The 21,706-nt window shown below is 48.1% G+C and overlaps 2 protein-coding genes across 2 annotated transcripts in view; one reads left to right on the forward strand and one right to left on the reverse strand.

Annotated features, from left to right (window-relative positions):
- The window catches only part of GSG1 (germ cell associated 1), a 108,719-nt gene that overhangs the window by 51,369 nt on the left and 35,644 nt on the right, over positions 1-21,706 (forward strand). The gene's annotated exons all lie outside the window — the stretch shown is intronic.
- On the reverse strand, positions 5,070-19,645 carry EMP1 (epithelial membrane protein 1). The gene is made up of 5 exons (XM_058022334.1): positions 19,590-19,645; positions 8,442-8,559; positions 7,600-7,702; positions 7,355-7,495; positions 5,070-6,754 (listed from the first exon to the last, which is right to left on the reverse strand). Exons 2-5 carry the CDS (start codon positions 8,517-8,519, stop codon positions 6,591-6,593), a joined length of 486 nt encoding a protein of 161 aa, XP_057878317.1. The 5' UTR covers positions 8,520-8,559; positions 19,590-19,645; the 3' UTR covers positions 5,070-6,590.

Raw genomic sequence — 21,706 nt, forward strand, 5'->3', positions numbered from 1 at the left:
TCTCTGTCTGTACACAGCAGAGGGGTTGGTATTAACTGCAGGAGAAGTGGGCAAACCCATTGACCTCCCTGAGCCCAAACCAGCTCTCAGAAGCCAAAGGGAATTGAGCCTTGGTCATCTCCTCCAGACTGGTGATTCCGAAGTTCTGCCCATTCCCCTGCAGAGTTTCTTCCCCCGTTTCCATTCATCCTGTAGGTTTCTTACTGGTGAGAAACACTCCCATGATGTCACCTCTTACGTGGGTCAAGATGCTGCGTTTTTCTGTTTCATGACATGCCACAGGCCAGCAGGGAGCCCATCCCAAGGCTGCCAAGTGGCGCTGGGGCATGCTCCCATTTCTGAATTATACTGAGATAAATCACCGCTGCCTCGGCTGGGGGTGGCCGCGCCGCACAGAAACATAAATTCAGCACAGACGTTTGCTGGGCTTGCACTGACCTCTAGTGACAGCACAGGGGACCGGGGCCTTCAGCCGCCAGTGGGCTCAGAGGGCACGTCTGGGTCCATCCACCGGCGCTGGATGGTTTACAGCAGCTCCCCACAGTTTTTGGCAGAGCTGTGAATGTCATATATATATATATATACCGGGAAGCAAGCTCACTGACTGAGGAGGGTCTGACTCCTCGGTAGATGACTGCAGTGAGTCTCAGGTGTCCCAAATTCCATACATCTCCCTGCTAAATTGCTTGTCCTCCCCAACTCACCAGTGCAGTGATGGTCTTCATCCTCTGCAGTGTCTGTTCTTCCTGTCCATTTCATTCTCTCCTTTGTCCCTAAATTTATAACTCATTTCTTTCTACTGCCCCATTCCTTCATGGCTTCTGATCACTGCCAGTCTACCCAGGGGTGATCCTGAGCACTTTATCTCTGCCTTTGACCTCTGCATCCCCTCCTCACCCTGGCTCTTTTGCAGGGCCTGCAGGTCCTTTCCAGAGCTGGGATACAAAGGGCCAGGCTTCTGGTTTCTTTGCCATGAAGCTTCTTGCTGTACCACTTAGTGGATCATCCTCTGTGTCATGCACATGAAGCATCTCCTGCTTCTAATGTGGTTTAGAAACAGAACTCTCTAATAAATATACACAAGCTGTGTTGAGGTTGTCTTTTACTTCTCCAAGTCTGTAAATGAAAGTGGTGAAAACTTGGGATGCAGTCCTGGGGGAGCTGCTAAACGTACCTCCAAAATGCTTAGGAGACTCAGCTTTTAGGGACACCACTAGGACTGATGGGCTGTTGGAAGTTCCCAGGGAGCCCTGCATGCCCCAGGAGCATGAGGGAAACCTGTTGTGGCTGCAGTGTCAGAAGCACACGGAAGCCTCTCTCACAGCCCCCTCACGGGCCATGCCCACAGCAGCACCCTTTGCTCTCTTGGCTAAGCAGCCCTGGCATTTATGGTTGCTGGGCTCTGATAACAAGACAGTGCCTCATTTGGCTGATATTCCTGTCTCACACAACCATACATTTCCCCATCCTCCCAAAGACCTAGGAAGTGCTCTTACTCACTGAATTACAACTCACCTACTCCAGCTCCATGTTATCATCAGAGCAAGGTCAAAAAAGTTCTGCAGTGAGCACATCAATTAAACAAACCTTTTATTCTGGTAATTGCTTCCAGAGAAAGAAATAATCTATGATGCTCCATAAAACTCTGCATAAAAAGTCCCATCCATCTGTGAACTCCAAAAGCTAGTCTTCTGTCCACCTATACATTTATCAGGAAAGTTGACAGAGGCAGGAGCATCCCCAAAGCCCCTTCTTTAGCACCTCTGACTGTGTTATATTCTCCAGGTTATGACAGTTACCATATTCACAGGACAGAGCTCCACAGCACTGCTTCTTCCCTTAGATAGATGCAGTTCTGTCATCCAAACCCTGATACTGAAATTAGCCTGAGAAATCAGTTGAAGCATCTTGGCTTCTCATAAATCTCTGCTGAGGAGCATGCTTTCTGTATTTGCCTTGAGGCATCTGCTATGGATTGACCCCTCTGGTCTCTGGCTAACCTGGTTCACATGAGAAGCCTGAGAGGGGGTGGAATGTAGGAAGGCTGCCAGCTACAGCCTTCCATGCTAGGCTGAGCAGAAAGGCAATCAGGTTTCCTAAGCACTGTAACAGATGACAAGGTGTATATTTATACCACATACCCACGTACTTTGAGTGAATTGTGCAACATGAGATTTGTCATCATGCATCAGATCATAGTGTATCTAATTCAATACTGTGGTGCTGACAATGCTGGGAGAGCTGAGCTGCCTGCAGTGATGCACCTCACCAACTGTGCAATGTGGGAACAGAGGGTCTGCCATTAATATTCCTCCCCAGTTCCTCCAACAATCAACTGGTACCCTGGCTGTTCTTATTATCTGAGCAGGCAGAGCTGCAAATATAAATAATCACAAGTTTAGGCAGCCTTCTAATTACAGCTAGTACAACCACAGAATTAATTTCTAGTCTGCCCCCTGGACTGGATATATTTTGAGTGGGATAATATGTCACACTGATTTCACCTTGCTTTCCTCTGTTAAAAGACTCCTGGGTTAGTTGCACCAGGATGCCAGCAGTGAAGCCTTATTCTAGCGCTGGAAGCAACCTGTAGCTTTTCACATCACTCCTGGTCCCATCTTTGATACCTCCGATGAGCTCCTCATTCCTTGCAAACTTGGTTCTTATTTGGTTTCATTTGTTTTGCAGTTTTTTGTGTTTTGTTATTGGTGGTGGTGGTTTGGTTTTTCTCTGTTGTCTTTGCTGTAAGGGAATCAAGCCATTCTTCTGCTTTGGGTGTGCTGGCAGTCAGCCACGTTCTGTAAATGCAGCAGGTGCTGCTGCCTTTGTGTTCACAGTGCTGTCATCACCCTTTGATCAGGCCAGGAGTCACTTACTTTGCTTGGCTGGTTTGGGCTTCTGCCATTTGCAGAGCAGGGCTCTCCCCTAAGGTGTCTGCAGCAGCTTTTGCAACACAGTCATGAATATGTAGAGATAATTTCAAACCCCTTAATGTGACCAATTATTGGACTACTTCTTCCCAGCCTACATAGTGTGGGATCAGAGCAAGAATGCTCTGATCAGAGCAAGAATGTCTCTTGTCCAAAAAGCTCTTGCCCCTTTGGCTGTCCCTCATTCTTAGTGCTTTCTGCAGCTGATTTACTGTAGTCAAATGCCCTGAATTAGTCAGCTGCTCATCTGTGTCAAACACCTTTCTCTTGCAGTGACCTGCAGAAAAGAACCAGGAAGGAGGGAATCCTTTTGCTCTGCAGTTGAACCTCAGGCATGGGAATTTCTTTTCCCTCTTTCTCCTCTTTCAAAGGCTTCTCTTCCTAGTCCAAGGACTCTGCTGTGGACCTGGGCCTTGTGAAGCTTGGTCCCTGAAATCCCTTTAATGGCTCTTGCAGGAGTGACATGACTTTGTGTCTAAGAGTCCATGTGGCACTGGGTCAGGGTCACTTCAGGCTGTGTTGAAGATGATTTTTGAGCAAACATCTGTCATATGACACAACCAATAGTGCTATTCGCTCCTATCCTTTTCTGCTTCCTTATGTTTTGTAATTGATCCATATTTGTTGGCATCTGCTTTTCTGTTTGATGTGTTCTGTCTTGGTGGTGCCAAATGTACATTCATGTCTGTGTGCCCATAATGTAACAGGATTCAGAAGATGGTGGCAGGAGCTACTTGGTGTGGAGCAAAGACTGTCTCATTTGGAATGAATTATGCTTCAGGGACCAGATAACTAGGTTTGTCAAATGCCAGGGGACTCTGTGACTTTTTCCACCTGTACATTAGGGTACTGATCCTTTAGTAGCCCAAGTGATTTTTTTCAGCCAAACCAAGCGACCCAGAGTGTCTGGCAGCCTTCATATCCTTTGTAAGCTATCAGTGACAACAGTTTGTGGTGACTGAAATGCTGTTGGAGACCACTGTTCAAAAACTGAGACTGTTGCCTACGACCTGGTCATGTCAACAAGGCTGGCATTGCCTTGTCATCCTGTGAGTATCATATTGTCACATCTGTACCATGCTAGGACAGGACACAGCTACCAGCCTGGCAGTGGGTGTGCTCCTGCAAGGCTAACTGGCTAACTTCCCTCAGTGCTCCCCACTCAGTGGGTGGCTGATGTCTTGCCTGTCAGTGTTAGCCTTGGTCTTTGGTTACCCTGCACTTCTAGGAGTGCCAGGAGCATGAGGAGCAGCAGGACTCAGTGCCCACAGGACGAAGCAGTGCCCACAGCACCAAGCCTGCAGAGTTCAAGAAGCATTTGGACAATGCTCTCAGGCACATGGTGTGATTCTTGGAGTGGCCTGTGCAGGGCCAGGAGTTGGACTTGAAGATCCTGATTGCTTCCTTCCAACTCAGCATATTCTATAATCTGTGACTCCTAGAACCTCCTGAGACCAAGACAAGTGTCCGGCCATGACACACTGTGAGCCCTTCCCACACCCTGCTGTAAGAGATCCCCTCTGGCTAAACCTCAGCTCCTGAAGATTCATGTCACCATTCTACCCTCAATTAGCATGTCTTAGCTCTCTCTGCAGTAGATTAATGGATAAAGAAAAATTTCCTACACAGCTGATTCTTGCTGCATCTTACCTCACAGCTCAGAAGATCATGTCCCAAGTTTTCTGAGATCTGCTGCTGTCCTGGGCTTTGGACTCTTTGCTCAAGCTCTGGAACTGCAGAGGTGTTTGGCCAGACAACGCTGGAGAGGCAACAGCTACATCAACCCAGGCAAACACCTTGGTGATTTTGCTTTGGGACAGATGAGACTCTGCCAGGGTGAGAAAGAATGTTTCCAGCTTTCCTGGGTGTGAGGCAAAGCCTGGCACTGAGACTGAGTGATACCACTGCTCACACTGTCTGCCTGAGCTTGCAGGCAGCCTGAAACAGGAGCTCTGGGAGCTCTTCTCCTTCCCCCTTCCCTCCAGAACAGGAAATCTCATCTACTGGTATGCAAGAAAACATGGTAGTTCTGCATTGTCTGAAAGGGCTGGGCTGAGATTGAGTAAGAACAGCAAGTACTTCTGCTAACAAATATCTGAAACACTAATGGGGAAAAAGAAAAACAAAACACAGCAAAAGTCTTTATTAGAAAGGGAATCAGATTTTATTTTTATACCCACAAAGTTAAAAATATGCATTTCAAAATATTTACAATGACTATATATGAAATAACCTTTGTTAATGAAACACCAACATACAGTACTAGAATATATCCACCAAATTGATAAAGTCTACATAAGAAGAAAATGTAACAGAAAGAGAGAGAGAGGTAAATAGCATCCATGCCCAATCTGTACTAACATGGTTTTTATACTCTCTACCTTTTAGATAGATGTGAATGGAGTCACAGGAAATTTTGACCTAGTCTCTTGCAAATGCCTCTTGTGACTGAGATTCTTCAAACTAACAGAAATTTGTGGGTTGCAGCAGTACCAGTGCCTAACTTTCCTATGCCAGCCTTTCACATGGGGACCTTGTGTTACAGAGTGGACTCAGAATCTCTCAGCAACCCTGGGAGGTAGCTAGTGTTATGGAAAGATGTGGCAGATGAAAAGCACCGGGTTAAGTGGCTGGCCTAATGTTGTGCAGCAAGGAGCAAAACTCACAAGCCCTTCTTCCTCTTTCCTAGTCTCTCATTAGGGAATAACTTTCCTCTGCTAACCGTTATCTGCTTTTCAGACGAGCTTTGTCACAAGGTGGGGCACTCAATTAATATCATATACCAGGTGATGATATAGGAAAAAAGCCCTGCCTACACATAAGGACTTGTCTCAGTAAGGATCTGCGATGTAGCAGTGCTGTTACCATGTTTTGGAGGTGAACATAAGATTATTGACACACATCCAGGTGGTTCCCTCCCTGCATATGTACCACTGAGCAACTGCACCCTCTGTAATTAAGAACCTCTGTATATCTTTACCTCTATTCTCTCTCTCTCTCTCTCTCTCTCCATCATCCATGCCTGTATATTTGCCATTCCTACTTGTATCTTATTCAATCATGGGAATATCAAATAGAAAACAGAACAGCAAAAAAAATTGCTGCCTTATTTTTGTAGATTTTTTAATACAAAATTAATTCAATTTCTATTGTTTTTTCTCAATTTAATGTCTTTAGCGTTCTCTTATGTGCATATATATATATATTTAAAAATGTAACAAAAGGCCCATCCCATTTGTATCAATGGGCAAATAATGGGGTCATAATCCTCACTTGCCCTACCCACAAGGCACACTCAAATGTAAGTGAGAAGGGCTCTAGGAAGAGAAAAAGATATAGCCCTTGTTTATGTGGTGCCCTTTAATCATCACTGCTGAGCTTGAAGCTTTGTGAAGGTATGGCACAACATTGCAGAAAAGGAGAAGAGCTGTCTGGGTCACTTGCAGATTTCTAGCCCCAGAAGTGCTAGATCAGTAGGAGTTGTTTCTCCCTCTCTTTGATGAAGGAGGTTCTGAGGATTCTAGCTTTGTTAGTGATTTTTCTGCGGTGGCAATGGTGATGATGGTGGCTGGTTTTGTCTATTGGCCCAACAGTCCTCTCAGCAGAGTAATTCTTCCCCACTCCCAGTAGCCAACCCTCTCCCCTGGACACCCATCAGCCTTATTTTTTCCTAAGAACAAGGTAGAGGACGCCGATGATGAAACTGAAGCAGAAGCAGATCCAGGCCAATATGAAGCAGTAGCCATGGTGAGGATTTGTGGCGAACGCCACTGTGCTTGTGAACCGAGCTGTGTAAATGGAGACTGCAATCAGAATGCACATCCCTGTGGGAAGGAAGAGGGAAAAGAGAGTTGGAAAACGCACAGAAACCAGCATTGCCGCAGGACTTCTGAAGTGCTGCTGTCCCCTGAGATTGTAATGCACGTCTTGTGCCATATGAGAGAGGAGCTGCTGCCCATTAGGCTTATTTGTGGAGGATATCTTGTGCAGCTGTGATGACATAAGACACTTGGGGCTTGTTTAGTGGGTGCCATGAGGAATAAACCTTTGTTAGGAGAAAATCAGTAATAAGATCTGACGACAGTTTGGTGCTACGTATTGAATCCCAAGTGCAGTAGCTAACTGTTTATGCCCCTGCTTCCCAAAACACTTGAATCCTTTTTGTTGTATTTCAATGGTCTTTTGCAAAACCCACTGGGATTTCCTAATGAAAATCTGGAAATACTTTCATTACATACAGCCAAAAAAATCCCAACCCAACACTTTCCCATTCCCCGGTGCTTTGTTTTGTAACAAAAATTGGGCCACTGGAAACATTTACTGGCTGACAACCTCCCCTGGTGACCATACGTGGCTACTTGTGTTCACAGAGGCAGTGGGACACACCCAGGGAGCCAAGGCACCGTGTGCAGGTGCATACTCACAGCAAACCAGCATGACGGCTCCGGTCATGTAGAAACGTTTGCCTTTTTCCAGGGTGAACAGCTGGACAATGAACAGGACAAGCGCCACAACGGAGAAAATGATCGAGAGGATCATAAAGGCTTGCACGGTTTTGAGGGAAGCTGTCAAAACACAGAGAATGGATTGGAGAAGGTCAGGACTCGGTCTCGGCAGTGCTCATCAACGTCCTGTGATTCACCACGATGAAAATGCGGCTGTAACTTACCCTCATCCTGACTGCTGACTGGCAGCTCAGTGCAGGTCCTGTTGCACAGCAGCCACAGTCCTGTCGAGATCGTTGCATAGTTGGAAGAACCCACCATCCAAACCTGAAACAGGATAGAACAGAGGTTGTGTCTTGGGGCAGTAAAGCTTCTTTGCTCTTCTATCAGACTAAACCGTGAAGCGAGCACGAGTAGCCCAACTGCCCAGAAACGTCGGCACCGGACAGGTGGGACACTGGCTTCCAGTGCCAGGAGTCATGTGCTCTGGGCAAAACACCATGAGGTCTGTTCCAGTCATCGTGGAGAAATCCCCCAGGTCATCCTGACCCTCCTCCTGTGTGAGGCGGGTGCGAGGGGACCCCAAAATGCGCTCCGACGGCTGGCGGGGGGCCCGGGCAGCGCCACCAGGGGTCCCCCTGGGCACAGAGCTCCCGTGGGCCCGCCGCGCCCCTCAGCGTGGGATGCGCCAGGTGGGAACAGCCTGGCCCCGGCCGGGGAACAGTGCCGGCACTGGTGGATGCTCCAGGTGGGAACAGCCTGGCCTCAGCTGGGGGGACAGTGCCGGCACTGCTGGATGCGCCAGGTGGGAACAGCCTGGCCTCAGCTGGGGGGACAGTGCCGGCACTGCTGGATGCGCCAGGTGGGAACAGCCTGGCCTCAGCTGGGGGGACAGTGCCGGCACTGCTGGATGCACCAGGTGGGAACAGCCTCTCTCCCCATGGCCGCGAGAGGATGTTCCCCACCCTCACCTGAGCACCCACCCCCGATCTGCCTGCCAGCCGTGTCTAAGGCCGGCTGTCTGCGGGAGGTGACAGCCATGCCTCGTCCAGGGCAGCCCACTTACGTTGGCAATGGTGGAGACAAAGAGCATGATGACAGTGGCGATGTGGACCACAAAGATACCAGCCAGCAGCACCAACATCTTGGGTCTTTTCTGGGTGGTGTCACCGACACAGAGAGCTCTGAGGGAGAACAAGAACAGAGGGAGGACGTGAAGAGAGTCAAAGAACAGCATTGCCGTAAGATTTGTTTACATGCAAAAACCCAGGTTGATCTTAGGTTCACTCTGGGAATGTAGAATCACCAAAAAAAAAAAAAAAATCCACTAGAAACTTAGTCAAAATCTGCTCAAGAAGTTAAACAGAGCCCACAGATTAAGGAGCCAATATGGGAGGAGATGTAGAGCATGGGTAGATAACCTGGGGGCATTTGAAAAATAGCCTGAATATATACACAGGTTGCTTACATTGATGTGTGTTAATGTAAAGTAAAAATGCCATACTCCAGGCATATATTCTAGGAAGAGGAGGTTTTGCCCATGGGATTCACAGAGGTCAGGAAAGATTCTTCTCTTCCTGTTCTCCTCTGGTGTCTCAGCCTCTTCCAACTGGTCTGGGTCACAGGCAAGTGGTATGGAATGGGGGACTGTGGGCTCCTTGGTGCCTCAGCTGTGGAGTAGTTGTGGAGAGTGAGCCAGAGGGGTGGCCACTACTCCACGAACCACTCCTTTAAGTGAAGGGGATAGTACAAAAAGGCCATGAGGTTTTCTGGAACTGGGGAAGATGCCCAGGTTTGCAACAAAAACTGCCTGTTTCCCTTTTAAAACTTGAGGCATGCAGGTCACTTTATTAACACAGTAAGGTTCTCCTGTAATGCAAATTCCTCTTTGGTTTGTTTTGGTTATTTTTGCCTCTGTACCCTGCAAACTTTTACTTTTTTTTAAAGACTTCCTGTCATTGATGAACATGTGATTGGAAAGAGAGAGGGGAATGTGCTTTAGAAAGCTTGCATGACATGGTTTGTCAAAACTGATGGCTTCTCACCTGAAAACGTGAAATACAAGGAACAAATCTAAGCTGTGAGAATGAGCGCAGACAATTCACAGAAATCAAGTGAGTGTATTTCAGTCAGAAGCATTTTGAATCCACTCTCTGGCCAGTAAGCTTCCTAGAAAGTTTGACAGGTTGTGCTGCTCTTTCCCTCAGAAGTATCAAGCATGTGATTAATGTTAGCTGTCAAGTTATTTTGGTCCAGGTGACTCAGGTAGGGTCTGATGCTGTCACCGTTTTACAGGGTGTGGCAACACTGTCATGAAACAACACACTTATACTTTATGATGTCCTTCACACAAACTGTGACAAAAGGCTTTGTACAGTCCCATTCATGTGTCTTTTTCACTTGATGACTCCACCTACTCCACTACTGTCTTTCCTCTCACTGTGGCCACGAGTGGGAGGGTATTCCTGTAAAAGGCTGCAGCTGTTCCTGGCACTGCTTCGTTACCATTTCCCAAACCACAGTGGGTAGGCAGGGCTTCTCCACCAGTGGCACTTTGACCAGTTCAGCATTAGCTGGGGACCAGGAAGAATTCCTTGAGTTTAGGATCTCAAGAAACCAGTTCTGTTAGGTCACTGCTCCCACCCAAACTAGGCTACTCTTTAGTGAGACAGATTAGGTTTGGTGACTAGTCCCATCTCCTCAGCAAATCGTGTCTACTCTAAGGTTTCCTTCACCTGGAGAACTCTCTGGAGATGTTAATCCCTGACTTGCTGAATGTGGGCCAGGTTTGCTTGTCTGCTTTGGGGTGTCTTGGCAAACTCGTGATCTAGAGCTTGGTTTGGCTGGATGGCCTGGTCACTGTGACCTCTCTTGTCACAGTGCCTCCCTTAGTGATGATCCTGGAGAAAGCACAGCCTTCTTAGGACTCGTACTCTGACTGTAGGGACAGACACTTATGATTTCAGCACTGCTAAAATTCAGGTTCTCAACGGTATATGCAGGCTACCACATGAACACACTTAACCTAAGAGTTAAATCCCTTCTTTCCATTGTAAAAGGAACAAGAGTTTCAAAATGCTGGATGGCAACTGATACAGATATCACCACTGCAACTCAAACTAGAAATTATTGCTGTTGCCATGACTAAGTGACAAATCTGCAGCAAATTCTTGAGTCAAATCTTTCTGTCCCTTTGACTACTTCCCTTTATTTTTCTTTATTTTTTTTTTGTTACCTTGGTTCTTACACAAACTTTAACAAGTGCTTTTGACACTATAGGGTGCTGACTAGCATAAACCAAACTGACAAATTTGCCTGCTCTGAAATTTGCCTTTACTAAACAGTGGCTAAACTTTCTTCTTTCTTAGATGGATGTATTTTTCCATGGCCTCTTTAAAATCTCATTCAGCTTTTTTTTTGTTCTTATTTTTTAGGAAGCTTCAAACAAAGCTTTCTACTTGAAAGATTAAAAACCTACTTTCATGACATCCTAAGGACTAGAACAGTCCTTTTGAGTGCATCTTTTGTTTGCATTCAGAAATGAAAATGAGGGATAAAATGTTACTTTACAATGTAAAAAATAAAAAACCAAAATCATGACCCCACACCCAGGACTTTGACCAATACTCTAAGAAAAAAACTGAAATTCTTTCTTCCCTTTGCTTTTTCTGCCTATTTTAGCACTGCAGGAGAGCAGTGTTAGTTCAGGTGCTTTCAGTGCACCTACTTCCTGAGAACGTCAGCACCTCTCCCTGAATACACACGCTATCAAATGCAAACTCCCCCAGGGGATATGTGCTCACAGCTCAGTTTTGATTCTTTGTGAGTTAAAGCACAAGCCCCCCTCTGTATTCATTTGCTTTCCCTTTTCTTCATCTCTCTCTGCCTGTTAAATAAAACACGAGAGAACAATCCCAGAGGAGCTGTGGGTGAAGGAATGGCACTGAAATAGATTCACTTCTGCCTCTGATGCTGTGGCGTGGACATTTCCTCCCATTAGACACAGAAACTGGCAGAGCATCAGGGACTGACAGGATACCGTTTCCATTTGTTAAGTGTGAGACATCTTTCTCCACTACAGGGTGGGGTCACATTGCTAGAGCAATAGGACAAAATTGCATGCAAATGCCTTTTCTTCCATTCCCCTACCTAAGCTGCAGCTGCATTTGGAGTTCCTCAGGCTCTTCCTGGGCTATGAGTCAGTCTTAGCCTTCCTAGAGCTGCCAGCTTTTTCCACTGACTCACCCCAAAGCTCTCAAACCCCACAATAATTTAACCCTGAAAGATTAAGTGCTCAGGACACTGTCAGTTTTAGGACTGCTTCTCAAGAACCAGTCAAGCAAACAATTTGTGAGTCTTCCCCAAGCATCCTTCAGAGGAGAGACCCCAAGTAAGCCAAGAAAAAAAGCAATGAGACATACCAATAGAAGGACTAGGGGCAGGGCAGGCTGGTGGGGAGGGGAAGGTCATGCATGTACTGAACAGCCTGCATGAGTCAAGGGAAGATCTTGTGCTGATAATAGTGGACTTTCCTTTTCATGGGGTGATGGATGAAGGGAAATAACAAGCCACACCAACAGTAAGCATGAATAAGAATCACCATAGAAGCCTTCAGCACAAAAAACCTGCAGATAAGCATGACAGACTCTTAGCTGTGTACAGACTATTTCTGACCATGCAGGAGTACACATGTTGGGGAACAACACACAGCTCTGCTGCACCCCAGTTCCAGCTCAAGCAGGCTGGTACTATCTAGTGCCTAAAACTAAGACAAAGCCTTCTCATGCAGGCAGATTGTTGCCACCAGAATCACCCCTCTGTCTACCTAAGTGTTTTGGACATTCTGTCTGAGGGCAATACAGAGAAGTGAGTCCTTGCCCCTGGTTTGCATCCAGCAAAGGATCAGGATGGAATGTGTAGTGCCACTTGGAGACATGATAAAGGCCAGTGGTATAGCTCCTCAAATATAGGGAGGGAGTTACTCAAGAGGGTAAGCCAGATTAGGGAGAGGTCCTTTGCTTGTGACAGAAAGTGCATTGCAGGGAAAGGACTGCAATGGTAAGTGGGGTAAGTGTACAGGATGTTTCTGCTGGAACAGTGGGGTTGTTTCAGGTGAAAAATCAGGGCACTCTCAAGTAAATTTGAAATATTTCAGATCTCAAGTATTCCTTAATGGATTTAGCTCATCTGACTTCCATTTCCATCCTCCTCTCTGAACTCAGGTCCCTGCTTGGGACTGCCTCTCCCAGGCTGAGTTGGTGAGGTGTACTGTGAGAGAAGCTGGCTGAGGTGAGAACCCAGTCAATATCCTGTAGCTCCCTAGAGTTTCCAGGGAGAAGAAGACATCTCAAATGCACTGCCTGTGCACACTGGTGACCTCTGACTCCTTTCAAAGTGAATTTTTCAGCTGAGGACCCTTTAGTTCAATACATTAGATTTCTCAACAATGGAAAGATGGCTTTTTGGGGAAAAAACAAATGCCTTTAGTTAGAATGTCAACAAAAATCTCCATAGATTGAAAACAACTAACTCAAAAGAAATTCTGCCTTTCCCAGCTGCCCCTACAGAATATAAGGAAGGCAGTAGTAAGTCTTGGCCACTGTCTGAGGGGCACAGAGTCACAGCAGGAATACTGGTGATTCAAATCAGGGCCAAGGCCACTTGGAAACAAAGGATAAAACTGGACAGTAATGGACAGAAAGTAAAAACTGTCTGGTATTGTTTGAGACAGTCACAAGCTTCCACCTCTGTTACCAGTGCATTCCTCAGTGCAAAGCCAACCCACAAATAGCAATGCTGCCATGTTGCTACCAGTAAGGGAAACCTCAATGTGGTCTAAAACCTTCTGCAGAATTTGTACACATGCCTTTTAACTGATCTGAGACCATGACTGCATCTTAGCCCTGCTACAACTGCACACCTTGTCCTTGTGTGGGCTATAAGCACCAGTCCTCATTGTGCCCAGAGCCATTTCACAGGATGCGAAGATGTGAATACCTCTCTGATATTTCAGTGGCATGATGACTTTGGACATGTCACGACGTTACTAGAAAGCTCATGACAACTTTAAACAACAGGAAACTTTGTTTTCACCTTTTGCTCTGTCTCTTGCTTCAGATCCTGATGAATCCAGAGTCCTTGCTGACTCCAGACTTTTACAAACGACTGTATGTCAGCACTGCTGTTGACAGCCTGGTTTTGACAGACCAGCCTGACTCAATTTACAAGTCAGATGCTTTTTATAGACATGTTGATGAGTAGGTTGGTGCCTCTGGAAAGAGATTTCACTCTGTGTGTGGGAGAAGGGCTGGGCAGGAGGCGTGCGTGGGCACACGGAGACCTTGGAGCCTCTGGCTCATGGCACTGAGATCTCACCTACAAATGGGAACTGGCTGTGGTGACCACAGCAGCACAGACCATGGGCACAGCAAGGCTGTAAAACCACCAGGTTAATGTCAGCCAAAAGGAAAGTGCAGCCCAGCCTGAGGGGCTACAGCTGAAAATAAGTTAAAGTAAATGGAAGATTTTGTCTGGTTCGTGTGAAGCATTTCCTGGTGAAATGGATCAATTCCACTCTCTCTCCAAGAGATCAGTGGAATTGCCTTCCCAAGGGAGGGGTGAAACACCAGCATGTGAAAAATTTCTTATGGGATCTGACAAATTCCTCAAGAATCCACCCTTGGTGATGAACCGCCACTCACTGAGAGATGCAGAGGGGAGTCACAAAAGATGACACATAAGGGTTTTCCAGCTCTCATGCTCATGATTCATATAAGAGTGGGGAAATATCAGAATTCCTAGGGCAGACAGTGAGAAATTGGCATTTTCTCCAGAAGAAACCACCCTCAAGTGCTCAGCCATGTGACAACATCAACTGAAACTCCAGTGCTGGCTTGGTAGTGGGAAAGGGAAGAGACAGCTGCCTAGGGCCTGGCGGGCAGCCAGCAGCGCTGCTGGAGGAAAGCACTGTCACTGCTCACCCCAGGCACAACAGGGAAGGGCTGGGACTGAAGGGCAGCGAGTAGAGGGAGGGTGGGAAGGGAACCCCGGAGCTAAGGGAGGCACAGAAGGGTTCCTCTGCTCCCCCAGAGGCACCATGCAGAGCCCTCTCACCCCTCAGAGCGCTGGGTGCTCCCTGGGTAGGTTAATTAGACCCCTGAATGCTGGCAGGAGCTCCAGCAAGATTCTGAGATACACGAGAAGCATTTGTGGGAGGACCGACAGTCTGGGTGTTGAGGCGTTGTGTGTGTGCATCTGCAGCTCTGTGCGGCTCCCCACATGACTGGGAATGTGCATCTGTGGGATCCCTGTGAGCTCTGTGTGTCTGTCTGTCTGTGTGTGTGTGCACAGCTTCCTTATGGGTGCACGGGTCGTCTACCTGTGCCACACCGGCAGTGCCCACATGGGAGAAACTCTCTGACAGCTCTGACAGGAAAGCTCAGGTTACAGAGAGGTATGAGCAAAGTACACAGATCATTTGTGGTGGGACTTCCTGCTTTTCTCTTTGCAACCGCACTTAGACAGAGGTTGAAGGATGGTGAAGCCCACATCAGCTGTGCTTTTGGCTGCATTCTTGGATTAAAACTGCAGTCCTGTGATTTGCACAGACAGTCTTGTGTAGATATTCCTTTTTTCCTTTTCCAAAAGGGGGTAACTCTAAAAAAGAAGTTGCATCTTACAGTGTGTCTGTCTCTCAAAACTGCAAAACCTCTGAACATGCAAGCACAGCCCATGAGACGCTGAGGAAAGTGTGACTGGGGCATCTAAAGAGTCTGAGCTTTTGGGTCAATTTGCTTTCAGGGTGCCTTTGCTACTGCAAGCCATCTTGGAAAAGACTGTGCAGGACTCAAATACAAAATTGTGTGAAAGCTCCTTCTTTCAACTGAAGTGCACAAGAGATGAACTGGGGGGAGCGAGCATGTGAATAAAGCAGACACAGGAGGAGGCTGTGCACCCTGGAGCTGGTCAGTGCTCTGTGCAGGGTGGGGTAAGGATGGCTGTGGTGTAAAATACCCCATCTGGCTCTCAGAGGGCTCCTCACACCTGTGATCAGTAAGACATAAGCTGGTTCATGTTCCACGTGGCTCTGGAGGCATCAGGAGCTCCCCTGCTGAGGGCACAGCCGCTGGCCCAGCCGCAGGCCCTGGAGGCCGGCCCACAGCCCACGGCCCACAGCCCACAGCTCACAGGCAGGCTGGCCCCGCTGCCCAGGCGGCCACAACCAGGGATGTGCCCGGCTCTCCTTCAGCAGGGGCCCACCTTCCTGCAGCTGCTCTTCAGCAACCCTCTGACCAGCCTGCTCCAGGCTCTGAGCATTTTGTAGCTCTCCCCTCTTGCTCCCAAGGCTCTCACTATCCTTCCCAGAGGCTTGCTGGAGCCAATACAGGGAAGATATCTCTCTGGAATGAGAAGAATGTGGACAATGGACCCAATCGTGGAGGTTGCTTTCACAACTCCCCTCCTTCAGCAGACTCTGCCCTGCGAGGGCAAAAGGACAACAAAGGTCCTCACCCTGGATTTCCTCAAATACAAAAACATATTGCCAGGTGGCCTCGCATCACAAAGGCTAAGCCTTCAGCATGAGTCACTGTTCACCTGTGTCAGCCACCCCAGTGCTCAGGGTTCAGTGCATTTCCTGCAGGACTGGGGATGACCCAGCCCAGATCTGTCCCTGGGCTCTCCTCATGGGTGTCTCCCCATGCCTCTGCTACAGACTTGTTTTCACAGGGTAAAGGGGATAGATCTCAATTATGATCTTGGCAAACTTGTCACTCCCTTGGGCAATGTGGGTTCTGGAGCTGAGCTGTCCTAACCCGTCCCTCCCTTCTATGACAAGGCATGGGCTATATTTGGTCTAACCAAGAGTGCACCTTCCATATACTCTCTGCCCTCCTGAAAACAGTTCAGGAGGAGCAGGATGCATGAAGCTGCAAATTTGGCCAGAGTTTCCTTTGTTCATTGTCAAGCTGTTCTAGCTAAAGAGGTACTTTCCAAAACTCTCCCAGCAGAGTTTGAAGAAATCACAGTCCAGATGGCAGCCCCGAGATGTGCTGCTTTGCTGCTCTCCCTGCAGTGTAATGGCAGAAAGCAGCTTAAGAGGCACTCCAGATTTCCCTCTGGGCAGTTTATGCAGGCAACTGCTGCTTCACCCTGTGTCATGCTGTGGGATGACTGGGTGTGGACTGGCACTGACAGAGGATCAATACAGCAATAACTGAGATGTGCTTCAGCACATTTGTTCACAGCCACTGTTGAAATGACTGTGAGTTAGTTATCAATCCTGGCAGGGCCATAGAGAAGAGCCTCCTTTTCTGTGAATGCTGCTTTGCCTCAGCAGAAAAGACCAATGAAGTATTAAACATCCATCTTCAGATGTGAAGATTGGAAATCCCCTTCCTCACCCTCCCTTTTAGAGGAGTGGAAGAGCAGCTCCCTGCCTTGAAGGAAGGGTAAATAAATCTCCTTTTTTTTAGTTTTAGCTCATTAATTTTTTGTTGGAAAACAGAAGGAAGGAAAAAAAATTCGGAGTGCCATGCTTTGCAGCCTGCCTTATGTTGCGCTGGCTAACAGTGCTGTCACCTCCCTGTTGAAAGGTACAGGCACAGGAACCTGTTGAGATCAAAGGGGTCTAGTATTGCTATTTATGCCTTAAAGGGCACTAGAGCATCTGAGGGCAAATTCCAGCCCAGCATCAGGTGTCTCCTCCTTTGCCATCCACGCAGCACTCAGTGAAGGGAGCACTGAGTGACCTGGGGCTGAGCAAGGGGAAACGTGCCACGGGAGGGTGTCCCAGCAGCCAGCTGGGGATTATGGGCCCCCTGAAGGCCCATGGGAGCAGGCAGGGCTGTGGAAGCAGGCTCCCTCCTGCTTTTCCTTGCTCTGAGGAAACAGAAGTGGGCACAGGCTGAGTGCCGTGTGTGAGCCTTGCGGCTGGGAGGGTGATGAATGAAGAGAAGGATTAGTGCTTGCAGCAAATCTCCTCAATCTCATTATAAGCAAGGCCCTGAGGTGGCTCTTTTACCAAAAACATGCTGGCTATTATCAGCAAATCTCCCAGAACTGTTTCAAAATACAACCTCTGCTCCACCCCAGACCGCCAAACAGCAATTCCTGCGTGCACTGCACCGCTCCCACACTGCAAAACTCAAAGACCACCGGCTAGGCCAGAAGGGCCGGTTTTCCAAGCCCAGGGCTCTGTGTCCTCAGCAGCAGGGTCTCACTGGGGGAGCTCTAGCAGCCCTGCAGCTGAGGCACCCACTCCCAAATTTGGTGCTTCTCCACAGGATCCCAGGTCAGGCACTCCTGCATTAATGTGTCCTTGGGTGTGGCTGGACTCCTTGGCTGTCAGGGGTATCCCTGGGGATGGCATGTGCCCAGTGGAGATCCCAGCTCTCACACAGGGGTGGCCGGGATGAATGGCTCATGTGTGTCACATGTCTGGGTGGTTAGTCATAGCTGGGGAGCTTCCACAGGAGCCTACTGACAGGAATTCCTCAGTGTGGGTGGGTTGCAGGGCCACACCAACACGCTGCATTTCAAGCGTGCTTCCAGGCACTGCAGTGTTAGTAAGGCACCTCAGTTTTGATCCAAAGGAGCAAGTAGAAATAAGCTGCCTTCAAGCTCTCACTCCCTCAGTGCCCACAGTCCCCAGGTGGACTGGGTGGAGGCATTTGGCTGGCTTAAACCCCTGTTATCATAGGAAGAGTAGCTAATGGGCTCCAGGTTTTCACACTCTTCATGCCCACCTCCCTGGAGTGTTTGCTCAGAAAAGAATCCCACTACATCCAGAAATGTCAAGTGGGCAGTTTCTGGGCAAATCTGCTCTCAAAGGTGCCTTGAGGAATTCAAAGCTTCTGAGTGAAAGTTGTTCTGTGGCCACAGCATTTTTTTAATATCAGTATGATTTAGTTGTTAATCTTATTAAGTGATAACTTCCAAAAATGCTTTCTTCCCATTCCAGTTTCTGATGCCCTGGAAACACTCGCTGCCTCAGTCAGTTTCCCCACCACTCCTAACACATTTATTTCTTAGTCAAGAGGCACCACGGCATGACTGAGCTACAAGCAGCAGGGCCAGAGGGGACTGAAAAATTCACAAAATCCATCCTTTTTCCAAAAAGTTACTGTCAGCTCAGCTTCTAGCTCATTCATATAGTAATTATGCACAGTCCCAGCCTGAGCCCCACCCATTCCTGGCTGTATTGGGCTAAATACTGTTCAGTCTCTTTCAAACCCCTGAAACTGTGCAGGGGCGGGCTGAGTTCCTGCAACAGGAACCAGTGTGGTGCCAACAAACTGGCTTTGCTGCACTCCCTTTCGCAGACCTCAAAAATAGCTCGGATTTGACCGCAGGATGCAAACCGCAGCAGGCAGACGAAACAAGAGAAATGGTGAAGAAGAGGAGGGAAAGAAAGAGGGGCTGGTTGTGTCGAAAAAAGGCAGGTGAAGAGGGAGAATTGGCAGTCTCTGCAACCCTACACTTCCCATCAGTGTCTCTAGCTCCTTGACACACCCTTCCAGCAGACCTTGGTGCTCTAGCAATTCCACCCGCTCCCCCACTTTGCCTGGCAGCGCTCCCCACTCCAGGGGCTGTCCTGCCACAGAAGGTGTAACACAAATTTCTGCCCTTCATATGGCTCTGCTCAGAACTGGGGCTTGGCTTCAGCCTCAGGAGCCAGAACCCCGGGAAAAAGAGATTGTCTCCATTGTACTCCAGAGTCTGCGGCTTTGGGGCCTCTCAGTCTTCACTTGGAATGATTGCTATTGTTTTAAATTAGAGCTTGGCAAACTAATTATGGGGGGGAGAGAGACAAGCAGAAGTATTTGCGCGCCAGAAAAACTGAGCCTGCAGCCCTAATTCCAAGCAGGCATTTTTCCACATTTGTCAACAATGCTACTCCAAAAGCACAGAGCAGCTCCTGAGCGCGAGCTGGCCCAGGTTGGGCACCCGTGCCTGCACGTGTCCTGGAGGTGAAAATAACATTGCTGCTGCCAGCACTCCGAGGCTGCAACCAGGGTGCTTTGCAGCGCCCCTTTGCCCCGTAAGGCAGCTGGATTTCAAAGCAAAAGATGGAAGTTAAGGTGCGTGCCATAGCCAGCTCGAGTGCCAAGACGAAGAGAAGGGGCAGAGGAGAAAGGCAGACTGGTGCTGTTAGGAGAGGAGAGCAGCCACTGAGGGAGCATAGCTGGTGAGGATTTTCAAGAACAGCTCTTACCGTGTGGGCTGGGGCGGGTGCTGGCACCTGTGGAAGAAGGAGCGTGCTGGGCTGCAGTGCCGGTGTCCCGGAGCGCAGAGCCGGAGTGAAGGGGAGTGACCTGCTGGTGGTTTAAGTTTCCTCCGGTGGTGTGGGAGGGTGGTGTCTTTCCACTCTGTTTTAAAGGAGTTACTATGAATCAGACTGCCTTTAAAGAGAAGGAAAAAAAAAAATAAAATTAATGAGCTACGCCCTGTTTTGTTGGCAGGGTGTCAAGAGTCTCTGGGAGGAAACCAGCGATTCAAAGAAATCTGTGCAGGGCTGCCTGTGACTCAGTGTGCAGCGCAGAGACCGCAGCCTGGAAAAACGGCTGACGCTGATCCAGCTGAGTAAGAGAGGCCCACAACAGCATCTGTTTATAAAACTGAACTTCTGGTTGTCATAAAAAAAAAAATATGTATAGTTACAAATGTGGCAACAGGGCTTCAACAATAAAATCACTCAAACAAACAGTGGGTTGGCAGGGGGGATCCTGGGGCTGGGTGAGTCACCGTATCCCCTCCCGTGCTGCATGCAGAGAAGGCACTGAGGCTGACAGCACGGGGGAATTCAAATCGGACCTGTGAGGCTGACATGGACAACACTTCTGGGAATATATCAAGGAGTAGAGATGCTCAAAATGCAGCCCTGCTCTGGTGGTGACTCTGGAGTGATTTGGTCAGATAGTGGTGGTTTGCTTCCGCAGAGAGAGCACGCAGGGAAGAAGAAATAAGGAGCTTGTTATTCACAGTTTTCTGAGGTCAGCATTTCTTGCCATCTTAAAGACTTCTAAAAATAGATCCTTTATATTTGCTGAGAATTGGCTGGTGGAGTTGTCTCATAGATGCTTCAGGCAAGATTGAATAGGGATGTGCCTGAGATGTGGGTGAAAGGGGAAGAAGTTTGTCAGGAAGCATCTGTGTTAAAATACGATCCATACTGCGATAGAGCTGGCGGTCTGCTACTACCCTGCCTTTGCAAGGGTAGTAGCAGCAAGAGATAAGCAGATACTGACAAAATACCTGGCAAAAGTCTGAGGATGACATTTGATTGCCTTTATTTGAAAAACAAAGCTGGTTCTCTTTGAAATCTATACAGATTAAAAGATCTTACTGGTTTTCAGATTATTCCTTCTGTCTGGTGTCATTGATATGTGTCTGGTCTAATTTTAGACTATAGCAACCTGCTTAGAAAAGAGCTATGGATAAAACAGCAGCAAAGATGACACATATGGTGGGCAAAGACATCCCGTGGGAATTTTTCCACTGATGGAAAATAAAGACAGTCTTTTTTCCTCAAGGATAAAATAAGCCTAACTGTGTTTAATACCTGTGAATTAGAATGTGCTTCTTGTGGATATATATAAATACAATATTCAGGAAAGGAGTTTATTTGGAAAGGAAAGTTTATTTGCTTTCCCTGCAGTAGAAGCTGGCATTGAGCTGCACCATCCATTTCCCCTGCTCTGTTCTCCTGGCAGAGTTTATTGGAGTGAGGAATGCTCAGCTCCATACAAAGTACTAGAGTGCAGGATCTCAAAGCAAACTCTGTTGACCATAGTTCAGCTGCGCTGAGGTATCCTCTGCCCCAGACCTGTTCACAAGTGACTGCCCACCTGTCAGGGACCAGCTGCCTACAATCACAGAACTGCTTAGTGGCACCCAGCAGACAGAACACCTGCAGCAAAAAGACACACGGGGCAACAACAGTGGAGCCCCTTAAGGGGCTGGCTATGAAGTGAGCTGTGACTGGCAAAGCATTATTTGTCCTGAGAGAGCAAACTAGTTTTTACAAACTGCTCTCTAACCTGGGAGGCTGTGACAGGCAATGGCCAATATCAGAGGCTTCACAGTGAGGTGGAAGTGTTCTGCAGCATCAGCATCAGCTTCCCCACAGGAGCTTTGCTTCCTAGCTCTCCATCTGGAAGTGTTGGTGCCCAGCCAGCAGAGCAAAGAAGAGTAACCAGACAGGCCACACAGGCTGTGACCGTGGCCCTGGAGGAGCAGGGTACCCTGCCAGCCACTGGCTTCATCCCTGCTGCTAGACCTGCCAGGGGTATGAGGGGGTAACAGCACGTGTCAAGTGAACAGGAGTGAGGA

Source organism: Melospiza georgiana, chromosome 4 (genome assembly GCF_028018845.1).
Source record: "Melospiza georgiana isolate bMelGeo1 chromosome 4, bMelGeo1.pri, whole genome shotgun sequence".
In the NCBI taxonomy this organism is placed as follows: domain Eukaryota; kingdom Metazoa; phylum Chordata; class Aves; order Passeriformes; family Passerellidae; genus Melospiza; species Melospiza georgiana.

Bases quoted from the DNA above. Each gene is read 5' to 3' on its own strand.
- EMP1 (XM_058022334.1), bottom strand. From the start codon at position 8,519: ATGTTGGTGCTGCTGGCTGGTATCTTTGTGGTCCACATCGCCACTGTC. The intron at 7,496-7,599 runs GTAAGTTACAGC...GTGTTTTGACAG, and splicing joins AGTCAGCAGTCAGGATGAGG to CTTCCCTCAAAACCGTGCAA. The intron at 6,755-7,354 runs GTGAGTATGCAC...TCCTTCCCACAG, and splicing joins AGCCGTCATGCTGGTTTGCT to GGATGTGCATTCTGATTGCA.